The sequence below is a fragment of the Haemorhous mexicanus genome, chromosome 15 (genome assembly GCF_027477595.1).
Source record: "Haemorhous mexicanus isolate bHaeMex1 chromosome 15, bHaeMex1.pri, whole genome shotgun sequence".
Classification (NCBI taxonomy): domain Eukaryota; kingdom Metazoa; phylum Chordata; class Aves; order Passeriformes; family Fringillidae; genus Haemorhous; species Haemorhous mexicanus.
Genome location: NC_082355.1, coordinates 5610535 through 5636754, shown reverse-complemented (window position 1 = coordinate 5636754; position 26220 = coordinate 5610535). Strand labels below are relative to the sequence as shown.

Below are 26220 nucleotides of genomic sequence, written 5' to 3'. Positions count from 1 at the left end.
TGGTGGGGTTTTTTGGGGGGTTTTCTGGTTTTGGGGGTTTTTTGGGGGGTTTTCTGGTTTTGGGGGTTTTTTGGGGGGAGGGTGTTGGTTTTTTTTTTGATTTTTCAGTTGCTTTTTTTTCTGTCAGAGCCACAATAAATGCCAAAGGAGGAGGGGGCCAGCCCTTGCAGGCACTGGGCAAAGTGAGGTGGAGCAAGGGATGCTGATGGAGCATGGCTGAGGCCATCTCCTCCCCAGGCCAGGTGTCTGCAGGACACAGCTGCTGCAGGAGCAAAGCCAAGCTGGGCTGGTGCAGTGCCACTCAAAAATCACATCAGGAAAATAACACCTCCAGCTTTAGCAGAGACTTGAAGGGAAATCTCAAAGGAGTGCTTGCTATCAGCAGTCAAAAAAAAAAAAAAAAAGAGGGCAAGGATGTGGGATAGAAGCAGAGCTGAAGGTGTTCTGTAACTTCCTCTTGGTATTCTTCTTTCCCAAACTGTTGGAGGACTCAGTCTGGGCTGGGCATCTCTGTCCTTCATCCCACAGGAGAGTCATAGCAGCCCCAGGAGGAACAGTGCCTGTCCTCAGCAGCTTGTGGTCAAAATAATAATTAAAAAAAAGAGGCAGAAAGCAATCAAATCTCAGGTGAGTGAGGTGAATTTCATATCAGGTAGGAATTTCCCATGGTTACAGCTTGCTGGCTCTAATGCCACTCTCATAAAAATGAACATTTCTTCCTTGGGAATATTTCAAGATTGATGAAAAAATATGAGTTTCCTCTGGGAGAAAGGGTGGGAGAGCCAGAGCCATTCTCCTAGTCCCATTTCTGCCTTCAGGGAGAAAACAAAATTAATGGGCACCGGTTGAGCAATCACATGTTGAGCTGAGAAGCCCCACTGAGCTCTCCTGAAGCTGTGCTGAATATCTCCTCCCATGGAAAATAAAAATCTGATATTGCATTTCACCCCAATTCAGGTATAAAAATCGCTTCAAAATCACATTTTTGAGTATTGGGTGGGGTTTCATTTCCCAGCTGGCAGCAGATGCCTTCTGTCAGCAAGACTCTGCTCTCTGCAGCACGCCCTGCCCAGCCTGCCCCAGTGTCACCAGTTTAATTAGCTGCTGTTCCCAGTGCCTGTGGCTCAGCTTAACTTCATGTGAACAAACCCTGCTGTGCTCCACAGGCTGCACTCCTGCTTGCACCAGGGAGAAATCACTGCCTTTGTCTCTGGCTTTTTCCCTAGCCTGGCAGAAATTAAAACTCAGCAACTGGGCCCAGTTGGATTCATATGCTTGGTCACTCAATCCTGTCTTTTATCTAAAGAGGAAAATAGATAAAAAAGGCACCTCAGGGAAATGAATCCTCCACTGAACCTTGATGTGCAGCTTTCCAGGTTGGTGGTGTGGGCCTGGCAGTGGGATTAATCCATCAGAGGGACTCATGGAGGGAAGAGCACCCTCAGCAGATGCAGGAGGGGACAGAGAGGGACCAGGAGGGCCCCGTGGAAGGCTGGCTGGCAAAACTGGGCTTTAGGCTCAGAAAGAGCAGGTTGTAATAAAGAGATAATGGGAAAAGTGATGGCAAGAAAGGGAAGAGCCTGTTCTTCATTCTCTGCTGGACAAGGAGGGATGGACTGAAGCACAGCAGGAGCACTGGGGCTGGACATCAGGGAAAGCCTTCCAGGACAGCAGTTAAACCTGGGGCAGGCTGGCTGGGGAGAGGCAGGCACTGCCACTGTGGGCAGCAGCCCAGCTGCACTCTGCCTCTGGGCAGAGCAGAGGGAGCTGACCCTGGCTGGACACACAGCTCTGGACCACATAAATTGCTGAGGTTTCAATGGCTCCATTTCCCACTGGGCCAGCCCCGGGCCAGCCCCTGCCTGACTCTCTTGGGGATATATTTACAGCCACTTTTTGTCACTTTGCCACCTGATTTCCCAAGAAGCAGCAGCACCCACCCATCATGGGGTACCCAGCTGGATTGGGCACCCAGGAACCCCTCCTGTGAAGGGAGCTGGATTTACTGAGCTGCAAGACAAACCTGTGCATCCCTGGCTGAGCAGTGTGCATGGCAGGGGGACAAGGACAACTGCCTGGAAATTTGTCATGGGCTCAGACAGCTGAGGGGATGGGAGAAGTACCTGGGAAAGCTTTCCTGCTGTGGGGTTTTTCTTTCTTGGCTCCATGAACTGAATCAGGAATCTCAGAGCACTTAAGTGATCTCTTTCCCTTTGGATACATGACCAGAGACTTCTCCAAAAAGGTAGAAATCAGGTGATATTCTTTTTCCAAAGAAGTGCAGCACAAATGGGCTAGACTGCCTCTACCAGACTGACCAGCCTCTCCCTGCCTGCTCCAGCCATGTCCTGCTCCTTCCCCAGGGCTCAGCCAGCAGCCAAACCTGCCCCAAGCAGATCAAGCCCCTCCCCGTGGCAATGAGCAGGGACAGGGTTTCATCCCACTCTCAGGCTAGAGGAGGGGAGTGGGAGGGATGTGCAGGAGGGGGTAACCCTGCTGCTATGGAGTTTACCAGCTTTTTATGGTGTCTGATTTTTGTCATCTGCAAAGCTATCTGCTGCAAACGTCAAATTAGTGCTGTTAGTCCACTGCACAGCTCTTATCTGCGTCTCCCAGGATGGAAGACACTTCAAGATGATTATTGTTCCCCACTGCTCCTGAAATGAAATTGGCCCTCCCAGAGTGCTAAAAGGGAACCGAGAAATTGTTTGCCTGAATTTGCATGAAAAGCCCCGGAGACGCAATGAGAGCGGGTGACAAGCCCAGTGTCACCTTCTGCCAGCTAAATGACACAGGGAAAATGTCCTTTGTGTTTCTGCTTCACTTCAGGGCCCTGATTCCCCCTCCTGCCCTCTCCCCTGGCCTGTCCCCGAGCCCCTGAGCCCCGTGCATTCCCCTGGCCCATGACTGACTTGGGGCTGCCTGTTCTGGAGCCTGGAGGAGATTCTGGCACCTGAGGAAGGATGGTCTGTCCTACATGGAGATCTGGACCCTATTCCCAGCACAACAGCAGTGTCTGTGTGCCCAGAGCACAGCTCTCCCACCTTCACCCCAGGCACAAAGAGGGTCCCCCCTGTTCTGGAACATCCCATCCTGCTGCAGCTTTTCCCCACTTTAGGAAGTCCTTGCACTGCAAAGAGTGACACAATCTCAAGTCCCAGCCATTGCAGCTTGATATTTTCCTTTGGATCCACCTCTTTGGCAGTGAGCAAGCAAAGTGACATGGCCCCTAGGACAGACTGTGTGCTTCCAGAGCTCCTCCTGATTGCCATGGGACCACCAACCCAAACCTGCTGCACCCTGGATGGGGCAGGAGGTTCATGATGGGGCTTTCTGGTAAAAACCCCACAGCATGAAGGAAGGCAGGGCTGGGGAGGGGCTCCTGGCTGGGCTCAGGGCAGCATTTCAGCTGCCAGCTCCTGCAGTGCCCAGATGGGGCTCCAGATCCAAGGCTGGCCCAAGCAAGCTCATCCTTTTGTGTGCGTGCTTGCCCAGGCTGGGCAGACAGCTGGCTCAGGGAGAGCTGCAGCCAGCTTCCAGCAGGGAATTTGCTCACAAGTCAGTTTGTGAAATTGTTAATTCCCACCAGCCTTGTGGTGTCTGCTGCCTTCTCCCTCCAGGGCTGGCTGTTCCTTGCCTTGTGGCTTTCCTTTGTACCAGAAGCACCTTTTGGGATTTCATACTCCAGCAGGAGGCCTGGAAATAATGATGCAAACAGGCATGAAAGCTCAGAAACCCAAAGGAAAATACTGAGATCACAGAAAATGTGAATAAATGTAGAAATTCATGGTGTGCTCAGTTTGGGTTTGCTTTGTCAGGACAGTGCTGAGCCATCTCCACCCTGAGGACTGTGGGAGCTTTCTGAGAGTCCAGCTTCACTGGCTCCTCTGCTCCCAAAACTTCATCCCACATGGTTTCTCCCTCTTGTGCCTCCAGCCAAAGGGCTGCTTGGGCACCAGCACAAGCTTCTGCATGTGGAAATGCCTGGAGGTCCAGGGAACAACTGAGCTGCAGAGACCTTAATCCATTTTGTTTCTCTTCTAATCCCTACACAAGGAAATGTCCTGGAGGCAGGACCAGCTTAGCTGGGACCTCCTCCTGAGGTTTCTTCACCTCCCATCAGCAGGGGAAGGCAGACAGAAGCCCCTGCCCAGCAGATGGGTGGAAACAACTGTTCAGAGATGAAGAGTCCAGCAGTGAAGCCCAAAACTGGTCCCAGGGCAATGCTGGGACAGTCCCAGAGGAGCTGATACAGGGCTGCCACCATGGGGACAGAGTGGGACATCAGCACATCCATTACTGTCACACACCTGACACCACCAGCAGCACCATCCCCTCTCCCAGGAGACATCCCCCAAGTGGAGCTGTCCCAGCAGTCCCACAGGGTGTTTCCTCCAGGGCTCAGTCTGCTTTGACTCCCTGCAGCAGGCTCTGTACCTCCCTCCCTGCCCTGGGCCATGGCTGTGGGGTGCCTCACGCAGGTGGAACACAGCCAGAGCCACACAAGTGTCCTCCTGCTGCTGCCTGGAGAGGCTCTGCTGGCACATTTTCCCTCTCCCCATGCTCCCACCCCCAGCAGTGGGAGTTTTCTCACTGCCTCACCTCCCACGGCAGAGTGAAGGTGGGTGTTGTGTAACAGGAGCCCTCGGGAGGGGAAACTGAGTCACAGCAGGGCGGGCTGGGGGACACGGGAGGGCTGTGAGTGAGTCCAGCTCACCTGAGGAGCCCTCTTGGAATGGGGGCTCAGGCACAGCAGGAGCATCCTGCATCCCTGCAGCAGAACTCGTTGCCATGGCGGGGAATAAACGTGCCCGGGGCGAGGCAGGAGGTTCTGCAAACAGCCAGCACAGCCCTGAGAAGGCTCCTGTGCTCTGGCTGGCTGCGAGGGGAAAAAAAAGATGGAAAAATACACAGATGGGAATTAGGAGAGATCTTTCAGAGTCAACAAGGATGGTTACAGGGTCAGAGAAGGAAGCTGGTGGGTCGGTGGTGAAACGAAAGCAGCGATTACAATGGGAAAATGTATATATGTATATATCTGGCCAAGGAAAACCAAATAGTGGTTCTTATGTTATGGAAGATATGAGATGCTAAGAATTCAAAATAACAATGAAAATACCAGGGAAAAAGCATACCCAGAAGGGCTAAGGGCAATAAGAACAGAGTTTTTCAAATTGTATTTGTATTGTTACAGACAAATGCTTAATAGAGATGGCAAAATTGCTAATGATACATAACAGGCAGAAACAGGCAGCAAATATTTCTGTTTGGTACTTGGAAATGAGCAGGCAGCTATATTTGTCTCACGTCAAGCTGCTGAAGCACTTTCTAGTTCATTAATTATGTGGCCTTATTAAATATCATCTGCCAGGAATAAACACTGCAGAAGTGGCAGGCCAGAGTGCTCAGCTCCATGCCCTGCCTGAGCCAGATCCTGGAGTGAAGCCCAGAGCCAGGGATGCTGCAGGAGGAAAGGTGAGTTGGCTCCTGGAGAGAAAACAGGGGATGACCCAGATCGGTGCTGCCTGCTCAGCCTGGCTTTAATCCTCTGCAAGTAAAAGACAAGCTGATGTAAGATTCAATTAATAAAGAATTAAAGGATAGAAATCTAATTAATGCCAGTCCACATGGTTTATGGAAAACAATGTCTTGTCAAACAAAGCTGGCTCGTTCTGTGGTGGGGTGGTGTTGGGTGAACAGAGGTGACTGCACCAACCACAATTCCTGGGCTCTGGCTCTGAACTGGAGGGTGCCTGGTCCCCAAAACTGAGGCTGGCAGACTGTCAGCAAAGACTGTGCAGCTGGGGTTAAATGTGGGGCTCACAGCTCACAGCATTGCAGGGACACTGCACAGGCTCACCCTGGGGCTCTGGTGACAGGCACAGGGACCCTGCTGCCACCCCTCAGCTCTAATGGCTGGAGTGTCCCGTGCTAACTGAGGCAGAAGAAGACCTTTGGTGGCTGCCCCTCCTGCAGGAGGGACTCTGCCTTGGGGGACTCTGTCCCCCTTGACAATGTGTGAGGTGAAACGACCTCACCTCCCCTCCTGCTCTTTGCACAGTCAGCCCACCAGCTGGTTTCCCCCCTTTTTCTTTTTCTTTTTTTTTTCTTTTCATGATTCCCTTGTTGCTTTTCTGCTGTTTTATTTCTTCCCCTCTGTTTTAATCAGGGATAATATTTTGGAGGCAAAATAGACCCACAAACAAGGCCCAAGGAAGGGGACAGGCACCTGTGCCATGTCCAACAGTGCCCTGCACATCTGTCACCCCCAGCACAGTGCCAAGGCACACGGGGCTCTGATGGGCACTGGGCAGGCATCCCCCACATGCCAGGACAGGGGTTTATCCTTCCTATTTCTCCCATGCTGCACATCACTCTGCTCTCACTCCTGAGGAGGAATTATCCTTAGAAGAAAAGCAAAGATGTCCTACAAAGGCAGGTCCCCGAGTACCCGTCACCTCACCTCGAGGTGCAGCACCAGACGGGGACAGCGACAGCTGTGTGCAGGGAGGGCTTGAAAAATCTCATTTTCACTGGGAAGGAAATGGAGAGAACAGCTTCTGTTCCAGGCAGGGGAAGAGGGGAACATCGTGGGCATCCCAGCCACGAGCCTGGCTGGCAATGCACCGCAGCGAGGCCAGGTCCCTGTGCAGGTGTGCCCTCCCCGGGCACTGTCCCAGGTGGGGAGCTCGGCGCTGCCTCTGCCCGGTTTTACCAGCGCTCCGAGGCTCAGCCTCATTGCGATTCTGTGTCCTCGCGGCGTCTCCTGACACTGGATCATTTACAATGCCCAGGAGGCAAATACAATGACTCATTATTATTAGTTAATGAAGCATCCAAGCACTAAACCCACAGTCTGCCGAACGGATAAAGAGCTCCGGCTGAATCCGATTTAGCACGGCCGCATCTCGGCGGCTCCTGCGGCAGCGCTGCAGCCCCCGGCCCCTTCCCAGCCTGGATGGGGCTGGAGCAGGGAACAGGGAACAGGGAACTGGGAACAGAGAACAGGGAACAGGGAACAGGGAACAGGGAGCAGGGAACAGGGAACAGGGAGCAGGGAACAGGGAGCAGGAGCATCCATCCCCCTGCCGGAGCCCTGCTGGCTGCTCCCGCTCAGCAGAGACTGCGGTGTGGTGTCAGGGTTTACCTCAAAAACCCGGGTCCCTCCCCTGAAGATTCCCTCCCAGGTGTGTCAGTCACCTCTCCTTTCCCCTCTCTGACCCCTCCCAGCACTGTCTGTCAATCCTGGCATTCCAGAAGGTGTCCAGTGACTGGCAGATTCAAAGGATGCCCTCTACCCCTGGGGGGCATTGGGCCATCCAGGTGTCCTTTGTCCCTTGAGATCTCCCCTCCTGTACCTGGTTAGTGGCTCCCCATCCCTTTCCTCCCACTCTCCCCCGAGTAAAAGGGTGAGCAAACCACACAGTTCAGGAGCTCTGCTGGAGCTGGTGCTGGGTTCAGAGGCCTGGGGGCCAGAATAAAGCTCTGCATCCAAACCCTCCATCAGAACTGACTCCTTTCCTTCCCCATCACCTTAAAGCTTCTCCGGCAGAGGGAAACCTGAGGAGCAGCCCCTGTTATGGGGTAAAGCTCCATCCCGGAGCCACCGGAGCTCCTGCATGCCTGGACTTGTCCCCACATGCCCAGCTGTAGCACCCAGCCAGCCAAAAGTGTCTTTTGGATGAAACACCACAGTGGCCACTCTTTGGTTCAGCAGCAGGGCCAGACAAGCTCAGGCACATCCCATCCAGCTATATTGGTAATTATTCCAATGTAAGAGAACACCAGTGAGGCACTGGTATCTCCCTCCTGCAGGGGCAAACCCCCAACACAGAGCTGGCTTCAGAGCCACCAGCCTTGGGGGACAGGGGACACCAGGGGACAAGGGATGGTGCTCTGCATTTCAAGCCTGCTCTGTGGGGTCAGGGTGGGTGAGGGCAGGAGAGGCACGAAGGACATGGCACGTCCTTGGCTGGCAGCACGGATAATGCACAATTTCTCAGGCTGCATCTCCCTTCCCAGAAGAATAAATATTTGATAACAAATTACTTTGAAGATAATCCACTTAATCCTTTGCCATGTCTCCAGGTTTCAATATAATTAAAGCATGATTAATGTTCTAAAGAAAAGCTAAAACCCCATGCCTCTTCTTGCCCCCTCTACCCAAGCTGCAGGGATGGGCTCAGCCCATGACAGGGATGATGGGGTCCTACCAAAACCACTGCTGGTGGCCAAGTAAAGTCCAAAACTGGACCTACACACGTCACACATGGCTCAAACCACCTTGCTCCAGGCTTGGAGCAAGGAGAGGCAAGCCAGATGTGCGTCTGGCTCTGGGAAGGGCTGACACAGGGATGCACTTCCCAGAAGGTGCTCACACAGATGTATCCCTGGACTGGGAAGGAGCTTTTGACCCCATATCAGCTTCCTTCCAATTCCCCAGCAGCCCCTCCCTTTCATTAGCCCTTGTCCCCCACTCTGGGGCAGCTGCTGATGTCCCTCTGGTATCCCAGTTTAAGGCTGTGGTCTGCAGAGCTGGTAGGATGCTCTTCTGCATCTTCCCTGGAGCTGCATCAGCAGCTCCATACCAGGACTTTCAGATCCTCAGCCCCTTAACCCCACCTCCATTGAGGCAAAAATAAATTATAGTGGTATCTTGGCAGGGATACACACGTGACAGAGCAGAGCTGTGTGGGCTGGGGAGCGGCACAGAGGGGAGATGTGTGGGCTGTGCCCTGCTGATGGAGTGGGATCACCTTTCCAGTCCTCAAGCACTGAAACCAGGGTTGAGTCAGTTGATTAAAAATAGAGAGTGAGGGGAGGTGTGAAAGCCATGGAAAAAAAAAAAAAGAAAAAAGGAGAAAAATAAAGAAAAGCCAACCAACCTAAGACAATCTGCATTCTCCTTCCCAAAGGTCCTGGAGCTGGGAGGGTGGGGGCCTGGCACTTGGGTATTTCAGAGCTGAGAGACCTCCAGAGAGCCATGGTGACACCTCCCTGGTGCTCCCAGATGTGGCAGCACTGTCCCCATGGGGATGGTGGCAGCTCTGACTGGTCACACCTCACAGCACACAGGAAGGGATCCGAGGGGTGGGTGGGGGGTGCTGGCAGCAGGTGACACCACTGGAGCTGGAGGACAGGAGTCTCCCTCTGCTCTTCTCTTCCCAGCACAGCTATCAGGGACTCAGATATGCAGAAACACCATGAGGTGCATCCTTCATTCCCAGCAGAGTCCCTTGTCCTGGAGTTGTTTGCAGCAAACCCAGGCTGGATTTTCTGAATTTTGCTGATCAGTGTTGAATGAAGCTCCCTACAAACCATCACCACAATGTGTCTGGGGCAGCACAGGCAGAGCCACATGTGTGTCCCCTACCATCAGGGAGGAGCAGAGGAGAGGAAAGAGGCAGCCCTGGCTGCTGACACTCACATTCCACTTCCCTTGTGGCAAAGCAGCTCTCCCAGCCAGCACTGGGAGGATGGATGTTGCTGCACGCAGCTCTGCTCTTGGTCCTGCATGACTGGTGCCACCACCTTGTCATCCCCAGGGGATTCCCCAGCTCTGAGCCAGCTCCTTTCAAGGCTAGGAGCCCTGAGGAGTTCCCAGCTCCAGCACAGGCTGAGGGCAGGCAGAACAGCCACAGTGGTAGAGCTGAACTGGGCTTCTTGTAGGAGGTGATCCTGCCTGGGGACACTGCAGCATACCACGGGCATGGAGCTTTGGTGCCAGGCAAGCCGAGCTGCCCGTGCCAGCCCAGGGAATGTCACACTTTGCCTGCACCTAACGAGGATATGGATCCTGGCTAAAATTAACACTGTGCTTTCACTGCTGCGGTCCTGGCAGGGCTTTCCCCGTTGTGTGCCCTAGTTGTGTCTTCAGGTCAATCCTGTTAAGAGAAGCTTTGGAACTCAGGACCATTCATCACGAAGTTAAAAACCCCCTTGGCTGAGGGAGCATGGGAGAGCGGCACGGAGCTGCACTTATCAGACAGTTCAGCCCAATCGATGTTGGCTCGAAGGACACTGGTAAAGCTGCAGTATTCAGAATATGAGCTCCAGCTATTGAATGTCAATAGCTGGCCAGTGCTTTTAACCATCAAACACAGCAGGCATCTCGCTGCAAGTCAGGATGCTGCCCCGGAGCTGCTTCTGCAGCCGGCACGCCGGCAGGGACGTGGAAATCTGCTGAAGAGAAGGAGCCAGCTGTCAAAGCCTGCCAAACTGTCAATGGGAAAAGAGTTACACTGCTGAAGGATCAGTTATTCAGCAGAGATGGCAGTTTCATTGCTGGGATGAATCACAGAGCCGTGGCAGCCGTGGTGGGGGAACTCTGCCCGGCAGAGGCTGTGCAGCCATCGGGGTCTGTGCTGCTGGAAGCTCTCAGTGTGATACTGGGCACCAAGAGCAGGGTGGGTTTCCAACAAAACACCAGCAGGTTTTGGATCACAAGCTGCAGGGCTGACATTAAATGGTAATGATAATGATGAGGAATAAAACTCAGCACGCTCCTGAGTGCTCGCAGGTGCTCAGCAGAGTGCAGCCTGCAAGGCAAGAGGGCTCTGCTCCGTGTGCTTTGCTTTTGCTGTACCCCGGGGTAGCCCTGAGGAAGGGAAGAAACAATTGCTTTCACAAGTCTTCCTCCCTGCCTCTCTCCTCCTATTTTGAATTCGGACAAAACTAGTCAAAGAAACTCTCCTGGTGGTGTCTGACCAAGCTCTCTGCAGCAAGAAGAGGTATCTTAGGAGCATCCTGCTGGCCTTTCTCTCTCCCCTTGCAGGACCTGGACAGCCACAGTACTAAGGACCAGTGGTAAAGGGGTTGAAATCAGCCTCAACCAGCATCTCCAAAACCCACTTGGCAGGAGCCCCAAAGTTCCTTCCCTGGCTATCCCTCCCTGCTGTCCCCATAGCCCTGGGATGCCCCTGAGGGCTGTGCCCACACTGAGGCACATAAGGGTTCACCTGGGGCAATGCCAGCAGGCAAGTTTTGTATTTATCTCCCTTGAAAATATGTCCTTAACAGACAGTTAACATTATGCTTAAGTGACAAGGAATTACACATTTCATTTAAGAGCAGGCACAAGGAACAGTGTAATTCCCTATAGACTAATGGTGCATTTCTCCTCACAGACAGTCAATTAAATATTTAATCAGCACAATAGCCAGTTAAGTATTGTATATGGCCATAAATACAACCCAATACATTTCCATGCCACATTAAGCTGAAGCTTGTGGACACTTGTCTCCCCAGCATCAGGCACGACAGCTCGGTCAATGCATCCTTCGAAAGCAGATTCTATTTATTTTCTGTCATATTAATCAGGCATCATTTCTGTCCTGTCCCAGCCAAGTGTATTAACTCCTCAGCAGCACCATGTGAATAATCTGCATCAAATTGTGGACTAGGGGAAGATTCCTGCCTTCCTGCTCAGCAGCTGTTTGTGGGGTGACTGCAAATTTATTAATTTATTTGAATCATTTCTCTTTGGGTCACATCCTGGAGCTGCAGCAGTGGCTGGAGGGCCGCTGCTCCCTGTGCTCCTCAGATGCTTTAGAAGAGATGAAAGATTCACCAATTAAAAACACAAGCTACAAAAAGAAAGGGAAAGACAAGAGTTCTGCTTCTCCTCATTTAATAGAGAGGGCTGAGGTTGGAAAAGCAGCAAAATTTAGGTTTGCAGACAGAGCATTGCCAAAAAAAAGGGAGGGAGGGAGGGAGGGAGGGATGTGGCTTATAGAACCCTCGAAGGACACAGCAGAGCCCTGGGTGTGGGTTCTTGGCAGCAGCACAGGCTGTGGTCCCAGTGTCCCCCATGGGCAAGTGGAGCTGGCCCCAAAGGAGAGCAGTGCTGGATCTGGGCGTGCAGAGCCATTCCAGGGCAATGTCCAGAGAGAGAAACATTAATTCCTCTTTCCCACCGTCTGGGAGATGTGTTCTTTCACCAGTGTCTTCTTTCAGGCTTGATTTCTGCTCTGCTTGCTTTCAGTCCCCCCTTCCCAAGCTCTCATCGGCTCAATTATAACCGTAAGAATAAATCTATTTATGGTGCCTTGTTGCAAAATGAATCAATAAACCTGAAGCAAGCACAAGGCCAAATCCTCAACATCCTGAATGGTTTTGTGTCAGCTGCAGCAGGGGCTGCCTCCCACATCCCCCCTGAGTCTCTCAGGGGTGCTGTTTGAAAGCACAGGGGTCATTCCTGGGACAGAAAGTTAAGCATATGGATTATTGACAGATGATTTTCTTTTCTGGCTTCTGAGCAACTTCAGATACAACTCAAAATCCTCTTTTTAGTTTTGGTAGGCACAGTGATCAATGCTGCTAAAGCAATGAGAGGAATATGAACCACCTCTTGTGCTTGGAAAAGGGGTCTTTGCTTGATTTCAAGATTTCAAGCACATATCAAGGGCACAGCACCTGAGTATGGCAGAGCTCCCAAAAATTTGGGACCATGTAACTGGAGGGATGTGCCACAGTAAATCCTATAAAATGCCATGTAAGTGGCTTTTCAAGGGTTGTGAGCCACCCTTTGGAGAGCTGGAGACTGTGAAAAGGTGGTGTGTAAGGAAAGGTCAAACTCTGGGAGGGACACCAGATCTTGGTTCATTTTGCCTGTTTTAGAATAGTTTCTGGAGAAATCTGTTACATTACATAAAGGTTTGGGAAAGTAAAGACTGTAACTCACTGGAAGCCAATGCACAGACAAGGCACCCCAGGCTGAGGGGGTTACACTTGCCCAGTGAGCTGTGGTGGCCAGCCAGGACTGTGACAAGTGGCTTCAGGACCTCACAGAGCTTCATTCTGACACACAATTCCATCCTCAGCCCAGCTATACCAGCATGCTTTTGCTGACTGCATCATCTTGGCTGAAGCACAGTCAGGCTTTAAGCCACATGCTGCCCTCTGTTCTGTGGCCCTTGCCTTAATTACAGCCTGAATTTCATCAGAAGTCAGTTTGATCCTGGGCACGGGGAGAAATGGAGCTGGGAACCTGCCCGCAGGTGCCCCCAGCCACCCCCACGGGCTCCCTACTAATAAATCCCCTTCCATTAGGAAACAACAGGCAAGCACTAGGGGTGGTTTACACTTTTCTGTCTCTGTTCTCTTTTTTCAACCTCTGCAACAGCTGCCAGGAGCCATAAATCACCAAGCACAGTCCTGGAGCTGGGGATCACTGTCTTGTAAAACAAACATCTTCCAGATTTTGTAGCACCTGATGCTGGTTACAAACTGTTGGTTGTCAAATTCTTCCTCTACCATTTATTTCCCAGCCCCTCATCTCTGCTGCTCCTTGTCTGCTATATATCTTCTGTTTATTGTTATTTCTTTTCCCCCTTTGTTTTAATAACTCTTTTACTGTGGATTCTTGTAAAAACAGCTGCTCTAGCCAGTAAAAGAAAAAAAAAAAAAAAAAAGAATATCTGGAAACAGATGCCCTGGCATTGCTTCAGCTGTAATCTGTTAGATTTATAATTCCTCTTCAGTTCAATATTGATTCAGAATAAAGCAACTCAAAACACACTGGCAGCTCACATCTTTTTGTAGTCTTCTCCAGTCTTTCTTCTTCTCTGCCACAACATTTGTTTTCTCTTTCTCCACACAACTAAATTATGCAGAGGAACACTCCAGTCCAAGCTGATGAGACATACCAAGGTGCCTGTAGAGCAGAGGGTTTATGTCTGTAGAAGCTCAGAGGAATGATGTCAGCTCATTTTTTATTGTTTTCATTTCTTTCCTCTTGTCCAGCATTATCTCCCTGCACCCCCTTCAGTCACTGCCCTGTATTTCAGGGACTCTGGGAGTCCCCAGAGCTCCCAGGGAGGCAGTGGCAGCCTGGCAACCCTGAGCAGAGCACAGCACCTGCCAGAGGACCCAGCTGGGTCCATTCCCCTGGGCTGTGGGTGCAGGAGCCCAGGGAGTGGGCACTGAGGCTCCTGGTCAGCCTGTCTGCCTCTGAGCAGCTCCACAGGGGTTACTGAGTCCCCTGGCACCACACTGGGAAAGAAATACTAGAATTTCCCTTCCATCAAGTGCCTTGAGAGCCCCCACAGGGCAGGAGAAAGCTGCTAGCACACACCTCAGGTCTGTGGAGAAAAAAGCCCCTTTAGATGCATGTGTTAGACATAAGGCAGCAGACATCCCTGAAGCCTGACTGTGAGTGCTTGAGGGCCACAGCACCCACCCACCAGCACACACATTCCTTTTCACTGACCCCACACCAACAAGTGCTGAGTGGAAGGGCAGTCTGAAGCCTAAAAGAGGAATCTGCTCTTTTGAAGATTTTCCCACACTTTTGGCAATGCCACCTGCCTCTTCTATCTCAGTTTCCCTCAGGACTATTGGCTCTGAATGTTGGGACTGTTTGTAACTGGCCAAGTCCAAGGTTCCTTCCTCATTCCTGAGAAAGCTCTGCCAGTCCCACCAGCTGTGTCTTCCCAGTGGAGCTCTGCTTTGGGTACTGTAAATGTATTAATTTCTTCTTTAGGAGAGGTGGCCTGAGCCCTCATTAGATTGTAAAACCTCAGATGGTCTCCAGTGTCACATCTCACCCAGAGATATGGTACCACCCACATTCTCCCCTTGGGATTCCCCTCAGATTCTCCCCTGTGTTCTCTTCTCCTCTGGCTTTTTTTTTTTTTTTTTTTTTTTTCTCTCCAAGGAAATGAACCCAGCTCAAGGGCAGCACACAAAGCTCAGCAGCCAGTTGTGTCTGCACTTACCTACAGCCAGCCAGGCTCTAAGAGGCACAAATTTAGGCAGTATCAGTCCTATGATAAGGCAGAAAATGCCACTTCTAGGAAAGCCAAACTGCTGCAGGGAATTCAGTTTGGGGAAACAACTCCCAGTGGTCCCAGCCCAGAGCCAGGCTGTCTCAGCTGGGACAGAAGTTCACTGATTCCCCTGGCTCTGTCACATGTCAGCCCAGAGCTGAGAAAGCCTCCAGCAATCATTTGCATCCCTGTGCCTGGAATGGCAGAAATGCTTCTAGAAATGTTCCCAGAGGCTCCCCATCAGCAGGAGAGCTGCTCTCCACACTGGGGTGTCCTGTTCTCCCCAGCATGGAGCCTCTGTCAGGCTGGGGGATTTCTCCAGGAGATATGGGCAGGCACTTGTTTTTAGAAAGCTCAAAATCCATCTTCACCATGTTGGCCCAACCTGAAGCATGTGTAGCCAGGGAAAATGCCAGACAGGAGCAGCTTTGTGTGCTGAGAGTCCCTGTGGTCCCCAGCTGGATGTCAGGCACAGCCTGCTGGAACCAGCCAATGTCCCCTGCACTCTGCCCAGCCTGCATCCCAGCAGAGCACACAGACAGCTCTGGAAAGTCACCAGGGAATGGCAGCAGGGAAGTAACTGCGTGTTTCCAGCACAACAGCTTGGAATAATTGTGGCTGGTTGTGGGCCTGGGGGTGCACCAGAGTGTCAGCACATCTTGAGCAGGTCAGCAGGGTAACAGACACCAGGAATGCCTCCCTGCCTCTGTGTTCAGCTCTCAGCAGCACTGGGGGGGTTTGCAGCTTCAGTGTGTCACATTTTCTGTGCTGTCCCCTCTTTCCCAAGGGAACAGCACCAGGACTGAGCCCTTATGTGAGCTCTCAGGTCTGTCAGCTGGAGAGCTGGGGCTTGTGACCTGTCTGAGATTTGTCACAGCGTCCTTGAAGTCTGCTGGGGCAAAACAACTGGGATTTAACAAATTTGCAATCTCTGAGGGGGAAAGAAGCCTGTTCTGTTGAAGCATTTCCCACCAGCTCTGTGGTCACTGTATTTTTCTTTCAGGAGCTATGCTTTGGCAGAGATGCACAACCCACACACAGTCCCTAGGGTGGCCTCTCCCTGCCCTGCACCTCCTGCCTCTCCAGCTCATTTCCAGCACATTCCACTGCTGTCCTCCACCTCTGGGAGCTACTCTGCCACTCAGCATTTCCAGGGATGCACAAGTGCACAGCCTTCCCCACTGGTACCAGGCAGGGACAGGTCCTGCCCAAGCCCAGGAGGGACAGCAGGATGGTGTGGGGAGAGCTTGCTTGCCCTGTGCCAGGAGCTGGCAGAGCCATCACCAGCCAGTCTGGGATTGTCCTAATTTGATTGTTTGTTGGCTGCCTTCAGGGTGCTAGAGGACAATGCACACAGCCAGGACACGCCTGTGGGCTGGAGATGGAGATTCATTAGGCTCATTGCATACCCCATTACACAGTTATGAGACTCTCTGTGCCTCTGACGCAGCTCTCTACAAGATTTGCAGTCACATTGCTCTTCCCTGGTCTGTCTGTATTTATTTCAGGGAAGAAAGGGGGAGCTAGGCAAGATGGTGGCTGGAGAAACAGTCCATGTGGAACCATTCCCATAGGACAGTCCACACTTTTGCAATCTCTGTGCAAGGAGCAGGGAAATGTGATTTTCCAGATGAGAGCATCTCTTCTCCAGTGCTGGACACATTTACTGTGTTTTCCTTCCCTTCTCCCTTCTCAGACAGCCCAGCAGCAAAGCAAGATGTTGCTCTCTCAACTCTGCTTCACCCAGTTCCTCCCTTGCTTGCTTTCCTGGGCAAATCTATGAGTCAGCTTCAGGCTGGAATCCAAGAGTCCCAGAACTGACTTTCTTGCTCAGTTTCCAACAAATTAAGCAAGCAAACACCAGAACTGTACAGGAGTGTTCTGGGGCACAGAAGAACCTGAACCCCTTCCCTTTGTCTCTGCCCTGGTAATAGGGGGACCCCCAATACCACCCCTCTGACCCCACAGCTCAGGCCAAGGGACTTTTCTGCCTGCTATTTCCCCTCTGGGATATGAACAGGGTTCAGCCTGAGGTCTTCCTTGGGTGGATGAGTTTTCCTGTCTCCTCTGAAACTTTTTGATGTGTTTCCCAGGAGGGAAAGTCTGGGGGAATCCTGTGGGATGTGCTTTGTCTTACAGGGCTGTGTACTGCAAGATGATGGCTATTAGCACGGTCAAAGCAGCTGTCAGTCATCTTTCATCCTGCTGTATCCCCTGGGAATGAGGCAGAAAGCTCTGCACAGGGCTTTGCTCACTGGGCTCACGTCTTTAACATAGGGCTGCTGAATTAACAATCCTCAGCAGCAGCCACAGCAATGGGATGTGACAGCCCCAGCCTGGGATGTCTCTGGTGCCTCTGCCCTGCAGATTCACCTGCCAAGCAACAGGAAGTGGAACGTGCAGGATTTTGCTTCCCAGACTTCCTCCAAAGGCAGCAGCATCCCTCCTCTGCTCCTGCTCCCACCCCAGCCCAGAACTGCTCCTCCCATGGGGTCATCCCTGCAGAAGGAGCCCAGGGAGCACTGAGAGGCTGTCACAGTGAGTGCTCCTGACGGTCCCAGGTCAATCACTGCCTCTCACACACACAGACACTTGAGGCTGTTGTTTGCTGCCCCAGGAGACTCTCTTACTGGCTGCCTCACGGGGCAGGAGGAGAGGGAGGAGGAGGATGGGTGAACTGCAGACTACAAACGGAGGAGAAGAAAGGACTTTTGGGATCTTCAGGATGAAGGCAGCACTGAACTTCACCTCTCCAAGTGCAAACATCTGCTCCAAGTAAGTCACTGTAGCATCTTCCCAGCCAAAAAAGGGGAAAATTCCTCCAAAGGAGAGGCTGCCTGTCGGAAATGCTTGTTGGGACAGGGCCTTCCAGGGAGAAAACTGCCTCTTCATTGACCTCCAGATAATCTCTGTGTATTTCTGAATATCAGAGTTAAAATGTAACAGAATTTCAGTTGAATTACAAGATTCAGCTGATGAGGGCTGTACAATTCCTTCCACAATGTCTTTGTGTGTCTCAGAGGCCAGAGCTTTAAAAGGCTCTGAAGAAATAGAAAGAACAAGAGCAGCTCTGGGGATGTGAATAAGAAAACATGAGGTATCCAAACCTCTGATGTTAAGATACGAATTCATCTCTAAAAGATAAAAAACTGGCAAAATACACTGAGCAGCTGAGCAGCCCCACCCCTGGCTGATGTTTGCCTGCAGCCACAGGGCAGCCTGGAGGAGTGAGGCTCCCTGAAGATGCAGAGGGCAGTGACTTTGAGACACAGCTGAAGGTCTGAGCTGACCCAGCAGGGCCCAAGCAGTGAGCTCCTGGTGCCACAGAGCTGCTGGCTCTCCCTCTTCATCACCAGGGATCAGCACCACCACTCCAGGGAGCACCTGCCCTCCCAGTCTCATCCTCTCATCCCATTCCACACCACGTCTGCAGCCACATTTCTCTTCACAGAGAAAAGCAAGGCACAATTCTTCCCAAGAATATTTCTGGGTTTCACATTTTCTGAACCTCAGAGAAAGAAAAACAATTCTTATCTCATTTGCTGTGCCTGTGTTGTGCCAAAGTAGAATGCAATATGGAGATTGTTTACCCACAGTGATGGTGTTTCGTTTCCTTGGCCTATCAGGGCCAAGTGTGTGTGTGTGTGTGTCGGGATTGTTGGGTGACAGTCACGAGATTCTGGGCAGTTGAGTGCTTGGCAGATTCAGTTTAGATTTAATGTAATATAATACAGAATAATAAAGTAATTGATTAGCCTTCTGATATCAATGGAGTCCTCCTCATCACTTCTCCCTGCCACGAGGGTCAGCCTGTTCTGACAGACATCTGCCTTCCTTCTTTGCTTCTCAAATACAGCTTTTTCTGCCTTTCTTTGTAGAGACAGAATCTAAAGGACAGAGGTCCTGGTTTCCTTCTAGCTCTTGAACACAAGAGCCCTTGGAGAGGATCTATTTTAAGAGAGGAGAGCCTTCCCACTGCTGGCAAAGCGGCCCAGCAAGGGCAGGCTCAGTGCCGTGCCCTCCAGTCGGGCACTTGAGACACCTGCTAACAGCCTCTCCAGCTGCCAAATGCTCCTCCAGCAGTGCCACAAATCAGTGCCTCCACCACAAGCCCTGGCAGGATCCGTGGGGAAGAGGGGGGAAGGCGAAGCCCCCACTGCACATCTTCTGTCCTGGCTCATAGCACGGGTGGCAGCAATGCCACCTTTTCCCTGGAGTGGGCAAAAGCACCTCCTGAGGGGCTCAGGACCCCTCCAAGGCTGAACATGTTGTGCTTTCAATCCAGAGGGCTGGAGAAGCAGATGGCTCCCATGGGAAGAGCTACCCAGGCTTCCCTTGCTGAGGGCAATCATTTTTTTCACTGTATGAAAAATCCTGAAGCTGATTTTATATCAGATGCAGAAAGCAGGGCAAGATCCCAGAGAAGCCACTTGGCACATTTTGTTCTGTGCTTAGAATCACAGAATCATTTAGGTTGGAGGAGACCTTTAAGATGATGGAGTCCAACTGTTAACCCAGCACTGCCAAGTCCACCACTAAAGCAGTCCCAGGCTTGTGCTCCAGGGTCACATCTCATTTTGGAAAGCCCCAGTGTGCCCACTCCAGCCTTGCCTGGCAGGTAATTCCCTGCTTTTTTGATTCTTCACTTGGGAACGTTCTTCTTGACATCTGTTCCGAATTTGATTCTCCTCTATTTAGGTTTTATAGCCCTTTTTCCTCTCCCCTTGGTAATTCAGATGATATTATCCATATAACTTAAGTTTTTAATCACTTCACCTAAATTTTCTTATAATCAGCTTTATTTTTCCCTTTCCATATTTTTTTTAGTGGTGGGTTAAGCACCTTTATCCTGAATTTCCCTTTCTACGTGGTTATTTTTTAGGGGTGTAAACAGAGTTTATCACACTTAGCAAATAATCTATTAAAAGAGAGCTTGAGCATATAGGCATTCTGATCCCCTGCAGATCCACCCTAAAGACTTTGGACCCCAGTGACGTTCCTGTAACCCCAGAATGCATCCAGCAAGCTGAAAGAAGAGCAGACCTATCCTCCAGGTTCAGCTCAGTGATGTAGAAAGGAATCCTGCCCACAGCAAAGCTGCAAACCTCCATTGAAACCAGCTCTTTGTTGCTCTCACAAATGCATTGGAGAGCGTCTTTAAACTCCTCCTTGTCAAAACCATGCAAGCCCTTGGCATGCCCATTTTAAGAGCTGGTACCTGTTCCAAGCACTAATGCTGCTTCAGGGAACAGAAAAGCAAGGCTGAAGGCTACGATGTTCAAAGCTGCCTTAATTATTAGAGCGTGAGCTTCCAAATCCCTTGAGAAGCACAGGGAGTGTTGGCCTCAAAATTCACAGCGTGCTCAGAGAAGCCAGGGATCCAGGGAGGTTTGGGGACATCTTGACTGCAGTCTGTCTGCCTGGCTCCACCAGCCTTGGAATGAGTCCTGTTCATTGCAGCAGCTCTGAATTCAGAGCAGAGGGAGCAGACAAGGCTCATTGCCTATTCCAGCCAGAGAGACTGCAACAACATTTGTGGTTTTCGGTTTTTTTCTTTAAAATAAGGTTACTTGAGTAGACAGCCAGGAATAGACACTCTGTCTCCTCGTTCCTATACTGAGCCCCGCTGATAATTATGCACAAACTGTCAGGGCTGCTTTGGAAGAGCAGTTCTAGAACTGAAGCAGCCTGACATGCAAAGCTTTGCCTGCAGAAGTGGTGTCCTCGATGACCACCGAAGTCCAGCAGGGACAGCTGGGACCATTCAGACCCTGCACAGGGCAGCAAGAACTTTTTCTCTTGGCCACCAATGTTCCTAAAGATTGGGCAGCCTGGCCAAGAGGGGCATGGATTCATGTTACTCCTGAGGAAAAATATATTCCTGTGCAAAGGAAATCTCTGGATATGTAGGATATGTATCTGTTTGCAACGTGGAATGTGTGAGGCTCCCTCCTTGCTTCACACTCTGCTCTGGTATTTATCCTCCCAGCAAGCCATCACTGCCTCATCTTCCAGGACTGTGCTTCAACTTAGATATCAGCAATTTCCTCTGCCACAGGCAATCAGTGAAATTACCTGATTTAAGGCCAGAGGAGTCAAAAATGTTACATTTTGGAAAACTCTTTCCACAGCTTCATTGCTTTTGCACATCTCCAGGCTGCAGACAGACCCTTCTTCCATTTTGCACCAGGCTGGAAAAGTGACCACTGGTGATGGCACCACTTTCCAAGCAGGACCCTGAGCATCTTCCACCAGCATCCAGCTTCAGCTACCCTCTCCTGCCCTGCACTGATGGGCTCTGTTTGTCCAAAGTAAATTCAGGCAGATTTCCCTGTTGACTGTAGGGATTTTGCTTGCTCAGGTGGATCACCATTTTTATTTTATTTATTTTTCTACTAAAAGTCTGTTCTGTATGGATAAAACCCCAGGCCAGTCATGCCACAGGTAACTCTCAGACAGGGCACAAGGATTCATGGATGTTGGTGCTGTCTCTTCATTTCTTGGGAGGGATGGGGAGAAGGTTGGATGCTCTCCCGCAGTGACAAGGTTTGCAATTTCTTTTTAAAAGCCTGTAATCATCTCACTTCTGCGAGCTATTCAGGCATTTACATTGTTTTTCAGCATCTTGAGTGCTGGCTGGAAGCAGCTCCAGGGTTTGGGGGAGTGCAGCAGGATGGCTGTGGGGGGCTGTGCTGACAGGCACCCCCATACTGAGCAGAGGAGGGCTGTGCTCCTGCCCACAGGTGAGCAGGTTCCTCAGCATTGCCTTTTATCAGGAAAGAAAAAAGGGGGGAAAAAACCTCAACAAATCAATTCTGTTCATATGAAATATGACCTGAACTTCAACTAATAAACACCGAAGGACAAAGAAATGCCACGAAAACAAAAGTCCTGTTGTGACACAGCCGTGGCTGAGGTTCATTCATTTTTTAGAGATTGTTTTTCTTTTTCTCCTCCTGGCTAAAAATGAGATTTTCAGAAAAGAGAAAGCATCACCAGCATACAAACACATATCAAAAAAGGAGCTGACTATCCCTGTGGGTGCAGCCATCTGACACAGGGGACAGTGTGGACACAGAGACCTGGATGGAGCTCCCTGACTCCATCCCCCACAGTGGCAATGTGCATCTGCAGCATCTGGGAACCCAAGGGAAAAACCTAGCAGGCTCTTGGGTGATATTTCTCCCATTTCCCCCTTGCAGATATGCCATCCCTCTGGCAGTGTTTTCTCCCCCTAACCCATGGCTGGCACAGCAGTGGAAGCATGGAAAGCCAGCTCTTGCTTCACTTAGGACCACTTAGCAGGAGAGGGGTGATCCCATAACCGTTCACCTCACTTGCAGGGATCCAAAGGACTCCCTGCTTTCCTTTAGCCACCCCTGCAGAAGCTCCAAGGTCGAAATGCAGCCCTTCACAAGAGTCAGTCCTTGCCCTGAGGAGCTGCATTTGAGACCAGAAGGCAGGAGAACACTGATTCCCTCAGTCTGTGCCATCTCATCTCCATGCTGTCATGCCATCTGTGGGCTTTATCCCAGGAACTCTTGTCACATCCACTCCCATTAGCATTTTTCAGTGCTCTCCTGCCCTTTCCCAGCATCTGCTGACCAAGTCCCTCTGGTCAACCCTGCTCCTCGTCCTTCATCAAGGCTTTTAATTTTCATGATGCTGTTACCCACTTTTGCTGCACTCTGTCCTGCAGCAGCTCAGCACATGAGCTGCAAACCAGGCAACCCAGCTTGCTAGCAAAGAGAGCTTCCAGACAGGGATTGAGCTGCTCTGAATTTATCCTATATTTGTTTTGAAAAGATGCCTGGGGAAGGTACACCATTTCCCTTTCCAGTTAGAGGCTTAACAGCCACAGGCTTTCTCCTTTCTCAGAAATGTAAATCCATGTTTATTTTGCATGTACTCCATCAATCCCCAAGGCATTGCATCCAACAGGCCAAATCAGAGCTCTGTCTCCACCAAAACACTTCAGGAGAAAGAGGAGAGGGAGACATGCTCTACCTTTACTAGAAGAAACATCTATTTATTTGGGACCAAGGCAGCTGCATGGAGTATAAATTATTTTAATTGGTAAGCCCAACAGGACTCACTCCCTCTTAAAGCAGAGAGGGGAGACCTGGAACATCCATTTCCAGAGTGATCACTGAGGAGCAGCCAGACTTCAATTCCTAAGAGGCTCTTCAGAGGGTTTGATCATTCAGGATGTTCTCACATATACAAAATACTAATCTACCTGCAGCACCAGCCATAATCTGCTCCCAGTTAAAACTTGTGCAACTCTGCTGAAGCCAATTTATGAAGCAAACATTTAATTTAGCGAGCAGGCTCACAATCCCAAATTTAAACATATGTCAAGCCAGCTAGTGGCTTTGTTTTAATTAACTCTCAAACTTTGTGGCTGTCATTTCTTTATATAAATGAGGATGTTCTGCCAAGGGCAGCCTGCGAGCCTGTGTGCATCCCTAGGAAACCTCCTGCTATTTCACAGCCACTTTTCAAAGAGCTCTTGCAGAGGTAAGGGGATGTGGATGTTATTATAAGGGTCCATATGGCAGTACACTGGCACTGCAGCATTAAATCAGAGGTATTGTAGCTTTCCAGCCCGGATTCTCACAGTACCAGGTAATGTATATGTAGCTTTATTGTTGTACAATTTTAGTGGCTATGCATTATTCAGGAGCAGCCCGAGTCTCTGCACTGCCGGAGGTGATTCAGCGATGATAAAGGGAATAGGCTTTGCTCTAAAGCAGGAGTGAAGGGATTTCACGGGTCGCTATCTTCTCCACCCACGGAGAAACAATGGAAGCGTTAACACTTCTGGTAAAGAAATCAGCTGGCGACAAATTCTCATCGATAATTAAAATGAAAGTGCAAGCTGCCTTAACATGTAGTTAGACTTAGGAAGCCTAACCTGCTCTCTAAATTAAATGCTTTCCTTGATTATTTGCCTCTCGCAGCAGGCACTGAAATCTGCTAGAAGATGCCATCTAGTGGGTTATGGAAGTTTATTTAAGTTTAAATCCACTTGCTGATGTGGGGCGAGGGTGGCAAGAGCTGCAAATGCTGGGGGGCATAATGGTTTCTTTTTGTTGTCGCTCCAGGAAATTCGGTATTTCCCTGCGGGGGTTTGCATTGGAAGAGAACTAATATTTATTTTCCCAGTGCCCAGCAGGGCAACGGATTGTCAGAGCCTTGCTGTTGACACAGCCGAGCCTCGCGGCTGTTCTGCTGGCAGAGCATCTTCCCGAGCGAGCGGCCGGGGCTGCTGCTCCTCATCGAGGAGACGGATCCGCTCCCCGTACCTGGGAAAGCTGTGCCGCCATTGCTTTTTTCCCTAAAAACACCCTTCAAACACTACCCAGTGCCTCTAAATTATGCAGTTTTCATTGTAGTTGAAGACACTTAATTGCTATCCGGCTAAACAGCACTGTTTTTTAATGCGAAACAGGGATGGGGATGGTTTTGGAGCGATGCTGCTGTCGCTGTGGCCGGCGATGGCATCTCCATCCCTGCTGGAGACCGGCTCGTTGTCCCCCGGTTATTGTGTGCCCATGGGGCGAACTCTAGCCCTCTGGGGGCCACCCGGACTCTTTGGGGAGCATTTGCAGCCCCTACCCTTCAGCCTGCCCCTCTTCTCCCATCCCCGGTCCCCGCTCCCATCTAAGGGGTCCCTCCCTCATTAAGGCGTTTTAAGCCAATTAACCGCCGTGACCCCCCCCCCCCCATCCCCCAACGACGGCCGCCTCGAATCCCTCTCCGCCCAGACACCCCGCCGTGCCGCGGCATCCTCGGAGCGCCGTTCTTAGAGAGTCATTAGCGGGGAGTCATTAGCGGGGATCATTAGCGGAGGGTCATTAGCGCAGGGTAATGAGCGGGGAGCGGGGCGGGGCCTCCCCGGGCGGTGGGCGGGGTCTCCGAGGCCCCGCCCCCGCGCGAGCGGAGCGGAAGTGCCGGAGTTGCCGCCCGGCGCCGCCGCCGAGCGCGGGCGAAAGTTGCGCTCCGGGAGCGCGGCGGGGGCGGCCGGACCGCGCTCCCTGCTCACCCCCCGGCTCCTCAGCCCCATCCCGCCGCTCGGCCCGCTCCCGGCAGCCGCTCCGATGCGGCGGAAGCAGAAGCGGCTGCTGCAGGCGGTTGGGCTGGCGCTGGCCGCCCTCGTCTTCTTGCCCAACGTGGGGCTCTGGTCCCTGTACCGCGAGCGGCAGCTGGAGGGCGGCGGCGCGGCCGGCGGGGACGGGGCGGCCGCCGCGGGGGCAGCGGCCGGCGAGGCGCCGGTGAGTGGCCGGGCTCGGGGGGCTGAGCTGTGCCGGGGGGGGGGGGGCGATGGGAGCCGCTGGGCGAGGGTCGGGGGGCTCTCGTGGGAGCCGCTGGGCGAGGGTCGGGGGGCTCCCGTGGGAGCCTCTGTCGCACGGGGCATGTGCGGGGCTCGGCGCGACCTCTCCATCACAGAGGGGGGAGAGAAGCGGCAGCCGCCCCCATAAGAGGAGGGGGCAAGGGAGGGAGGGAAGCCGGGGTGGGCTGCTGTGGTTCCCGGGAAGGGGCTGGTTTATGTGTCCTGTGCCTGCGGTGGAGGAGGAGCGCGAGTACTTTCTTGGCAATTCACGGGAGGGTCTCCTTGCCTTTTTTCGGCCGAGCGTGGTAAGGGAATAAAGCAAGGTCTTTGCTTCTTGCGCCAAGGAGTAAGGCAGGGCAGCTCGTCCCAGCCGAGCACAGAAAAGAACGGCAATTCCGTTTCCCAAGGGTGTGCCTCCGTGCCATTTCTCTTTACCTGCCTTGGAAGGGTGTGGGAGGCAAACATCACCTGTTACGCTGCGTCCCCGCAGAGCTCAGGGCGAGGGCTCGCAGGGAGGACCAGGTGGAGCTTGCGGATTGTGTCAGTGGAGTGATGCTCCTTTGGGAAAAGCGGATAACTCTTCCTGAGAGGCAGAGGATGCCCGCCGGATATGTGGCCTGAGGTTGTTGCAACACATGGCTGCGTTCCTTTCTTGTCCCACTGGTGTAGTAGTAAATTTAACAGCCAAACCTGTCTGTGCAGCGTGTGAGTCAGGAAGGCTGGATCACACAAATTAGGCGTTTGGAAGCACAGTTTAGCTGCACTTACTTTTGTCTGTGTAATAGCTTTGTCCCCTTCTGGGTTTAGCTTTGTGCCATTAAGAATGATTGGGACTTGAAAGCTTGAAATGTCATTGTGTAACTATCAGTTCAGCTGCCACTCTAAAAGGCTCTGCTTGTTCAAAACCACTTAAAACTCTTAGTCGTCTAAATCTTTCCCTCCTTGGAGACTTCCTGCTGTAACTGCTCCGTAAAGGTGGAGAAACCTGCTGTGACAATTTCTGCTCTGAGGGAGAGAAGGCTCTCAAAGAGCTGTACTCAAACTGGGACTGAGCTCTTCTTTCCCCCAAGAAACGCTTTTTCAAATGCAAGCTTTTTAGTGTAAGTCTGGATAAAA

General features: G+C 51.6%; 1 protein-coding gene across 1 annotated transcript in view; it reads left to right on the top strand.

Moving 5' to 3' along the window:
• Positions 1-24727: 24727 nt before the first annotated feature.
• GALNT10 (polypeptide N-acetylgalactosaminyltransferase 10) overlaps positions 24728-26220 on the top strand; it is an 80893-nt gene continuing 79400 nt past the window's right edge. Inside the window, exon 1 of the mRNA XM_059860569.1 lies at positions 24728-25045. Coding sequence (XP_059716552.1) covers positions 24872-25045 — 174 coding nt within the window. The 5' untranslated portion in view covers positions 24728-24871. The remainder of the gene's footprint in view (positions 25046-26220) is intronic.